Source organism: Dipodomys ordii, unplaced genomic scaffold, assembly GCF_000151885.1.
Source record: "Dipodomys ordii isolate 6190 unplaced genomic scaffold, Dord_2.0 Scaffold195, whole genome shotgun sequence".
NCBI classification, from domain to species: Eukaryota; Metazoa; Chordata; class Mammalia; order Rodentia; family Heteromyidae; genus Dipodomys; species Dipodomys ordii.
The window spans coordinates 734,885-738,740 of NW_012267411.1; the positions used below are offsets into that span (position 1 = coordinate 734,885).

Sequence of the window (3,856 nt, forward strand, 5' to 3'; positions counted from 1 at the left end):
TCCGAACTAAAAGACAACAAACCGCCACCGAGTGCGCGCAGCCTCGACGCGGGGCGCCCGGGCACGACAACACCACTAACAACTCGCCTACCCTTTTTCTGGCTAGCGCCGGTCTCCACAACAAGCGTTACTACTTCTGTCGCAGCTCTTACTCTTCAACCGAAACTTTCCTACTTACCAAACCCGTCGCCATTACCAAGTCTTTCAAGCTTCGTCTTCCCCCTCCCCTCAACACCCCGGAGGTTGAGCCTTCCTGTAGCTTTTTCGCTCTCTCGTTGGCCTGTGGAACTGTCATTTAATCTTTCCACTTTCTCATTGGGTGATACCGTGGCCTTTCTCGGTGGGCGGGCATGTATTGACTTTTGTGTTGTGTTTACTGGAGAAGGTGAGGTGTCAATCACTAGAGTGCGCGCTTCGGATTGGGCTGCCGCGGACACTCTCGGGACCGGAGCCAAACTTTGCCCGCGAACTGGATTGTGGGTTGGTAGTTTCAGCCTTGCTCCCAGGGCAGGAAAACTGCTGGCAAGGGGAAACCAGATGGACTACATCTCCCAGTGGCGCTTGTACTACTCATCCTTGATAGTAAACAAGAGTCATAGGGACACGTGTATCAGCTGGTTTGTTTTGGTGTCTGAGACAAAAGGGAGGGGGCAGAGAAAGGGAGTGTTTTAAAGCTTGGGCCCCTTCTTTTCCTTTGGGCCCGGTAGACCCCTTAGAGCAGCCCCAGCCTCTAGCAGCACCCACTCCCGGCTGTAAACTGCCCGAGCCTCTGACTGCTCCAAGTTTGGCAGGAAGCCAAGGTATTGTTTTAGAGCTAGGGGAAGGAGATGACTGCACAAGCGGAAGCCGTGCTGGCCCGGGAGAGACTGGGTCACTCAGAAATCGTGGTCACAAGGCACGATGTGGATTGTGAAGGCGATGATTCCGCGGCCTCCCTCCCCCGGTAGAAAAACACTGGATTCCTTTAAAGGAGCTTAAAGCCTTCTCCAGACAGCATCTGGAGAAGATTTCTTTGTCAGCTCCGTTCAGTTCATCCAGGTTTTGTTGTATGGCCCAAGCCAGGCGTTTGGAGACTTGAGGATGAAAGCAACTCAGTTTAAAGACTTCACAAAGCTTGTTCAGAGGCGTGAACTATTAACTATTACTTTGAAATCGCAGCCAAAGCGGTGCTTTCCTTACTGACCTACTTGGTGGTTAAGGTTTCATAGACGGGTATAAGTTTAACAAACTGATTTAACTTGTGAAATACCTGTAATACAGCTTCTCTGGGAAATTTTTGGTTAACTGTTTTTTCCCCCTCCCAGTGATTTCTGAAAGAAAGAAAAACTGTCTTTGCTTTTGGCTTCACAGAGATTCCTCCTTTAGTTCCTAAGGCTCTGACTCACCGGAAGAGGAGGGCGGCTACTCTGGCTTTATAGTGACCTTCTCTTCAAACGAGGCTGCTCGTCACAGTTGGGTGCGCCAGGTCTATAATTTTTTTAAACTATTCACATTACAATGGCATAATTAAGCTCCCCCTCCCGTTTAACGTGTTTAATCATTTAAGGTATGCTTTAGGTTTATGTATCTTTAGTTGTCTAGTTGCGTGCTTAAAACTGAGATGATGGAAACTTACTAGTAAAATTCCCTTAAAGCTAACTTTTGGAAAGAGGCTGAAATCATAGCTAGCTAATTTATTTAAAAATTGCCTGCATTTTTTGAGTTTTAAATCTACCTGAGTACCATGTAGCAAAAATCAAGAATTCCAAAATAATCTCCATATGTTGAAACCAGAGCTCCTATTCCTTTAGGGGATCTCCATTGGAATACCTGAAGTGAAAGTTAAGGATAAAATAGTCCTTCCTCCCTACTGTGTGAGGAAAGGTTTAGCCTTCTTGTGCCCATTCATAAATAGAAATCAAACATTTTGTTTCTCAAAATAATTCAAAAAGAGATAAAGAAAGATAAAGAAAGCAAACCAAAAATAATTCAAGAGAGTTCCACCAAAACACCTAGTATTTCCAAGGATAAAAGACGAGTTTATATCTTATAAAGTGACTGCCAAAAGAACACAGGTCCTCAGGTTTATAAAGCAGGCATTCTACCACTTGAGTCACACCTCTAGTTTTTATTGATTTACTCATTTTTTGAGTAGGGTCTCATGTTTTTCCTAAGCTGGCCTGTATAGTGATCCTCTTAACTATGCCTCCTGGGTATGTGGGATCATAGGTGTGCATACTACCATGCCTGGACTGTGGCCCCTAACCTTGATCATCCTCAGGATCTCCACTACCTGAGTAGGTGGGATTACAGGTATGAGCCATTTTTCCCACCTCAGTCAGTTCACCTCTTCTTGATTAGTGTGATGAATACAATATATACATACATGCATAAAATCTATATCAAGATATGTCAAGAAATTGCCTTCTCGGGCTGGGAAGGTGGCTCAGTGGTAAAGCGCTTGCCTTGCATATTTGAGGCCCTGGGTTCGATTCCTCAGCACCCAAAAACAAGTCGGAAGTGGTGCTGTGGCTCAAGTGGTAGAGCGCTAGCCTTGAGCTGAAGAGCTGAGGGGCAGCGCCCAGGCTCAGAGTTCAGGCCCACGACGGGACCCAAAATAAAAACCAAAACAAGAAATTGCCTTCTCAAATGAAAATGTCTTTCAGCAGTTATTTTTTTAAAGTTTAGTTTTTCATAAATACCAACTTGTAATTTTTTGAAGATAGAAAAATAAGTAATTAAGACATCGTATTTAGGATGTATTTCACCTCTTTAGAGATGAAACTAAACAATTTCCCTTGATTCCACCATATCTAACTTACTAATGACTACTTGACTAAAACATAAGTAGCAGCATAATGAAGTTTGCCTGAAGGTTGAGAATATCACTATACAAGCTGAGTGTCAGTGGCTCATGCCTGTAATCCAAGGCTGAGATCTGAGGATCATGGTTTGAAGCCATTCTGGACAGGAAAGTCTGTGAGACTCTTACTCCAAATAACCACCTAAAAGCTTGAAGTGGAGCTGTGGCTCAAGTGGCAGAATGCTAGTCTTAAAAGAATCTTAGGGAATCCCAGGCCCCGAGTTCAAGCCCCAGGATTGGTGGGTGCATGTGCGCGCACATACACACACACACACAGAGTGCAAATTTTCAATAGATAAAATCACTCAAATACTAAAATTTGGAAGTAGAGTAGGTATAGTGTAAAACAGTGCCCAAACATTTTAGTCTCTCGGTAGGTAGTTTAAACTCTCACAGATCTCTTTTAATATAGCTTACTATACTTGGAAATTAATTCTTATAATTAACTTAGTTAAAATTAATCAGATAAACTCAAGTTGTAATGAAATGCCTGGGAGCTAATGAGTGTCATTTCAGAACTGAGCAGCAATATGGCTCTTGGTTTTACAACTTAATGTTCACAGTTTGCTCAGATAACTGTTAAAGCAAGACCTTTCTTAAGTGGACTGATAGGTGGGTGTCTTAACACTGTCCCAGGAGGAAGAATCAGTGGTTCAAAAAGGAAGGAGTCAAGAATGATTGCTGGCCCTCCCCCACAGTATAACCCCTGCTTTCACTGTATTTGATGTCGGTATAATATGTGGAGGGGAAGGGGAAAACAAGTCGTTTAAATAAGGATACAGGTGGACCCGTTGCAGCAATGAAAAGTACTTATGTCGAAAACGAACTTTACAACTTTGGGGGGGGGAGGATGGGGGGGCGGAGGGAGGCTGGGAAGGGATGTGAAGGGTAAACAAAGGAGGAGGCTACAATGCTTGATAGGAAATGTACTTATTATCTTGCCCATGTAATTGTAACTCCTCTGTACAGTATGTTCACAATTAAAAAAAAAAAGAATGATTGCTGGACTTCTGG

At 43.6% G+C, this 3,856-nt stretch overlaps 1 protein-coding gene across 2 annotated transcripts in view; it reads right to left on the reverse strand.

The window, feature by feature from the left end:
• Nucleotides 1-498, reverse strand: part of Hbp1 (HMG-box transcription factor 1) — a 19,959-nt gene extending 19,461 nt beyond the window's left edge. The window contains exon 1 of one of the 2 annotated variants that reach the window (XM_013034758.1): nucleotides 179-498. In XM_013034758.1, coding sequence (XP_012890212.1) covers nucleotides 179-295 — 117 coding nt within the window. In that variant the 5' untranslated portion in view covers nucleotides 296-498. Of the gene's footprint in view, nucleotides 1-91 lie in introns of both variants that reach the window. The other variant, XM_013034759.1, reaches the window with a different exon arrangement.
• Nucleotides 499-3,856: the final 3,358 nt, after the last annotated feature.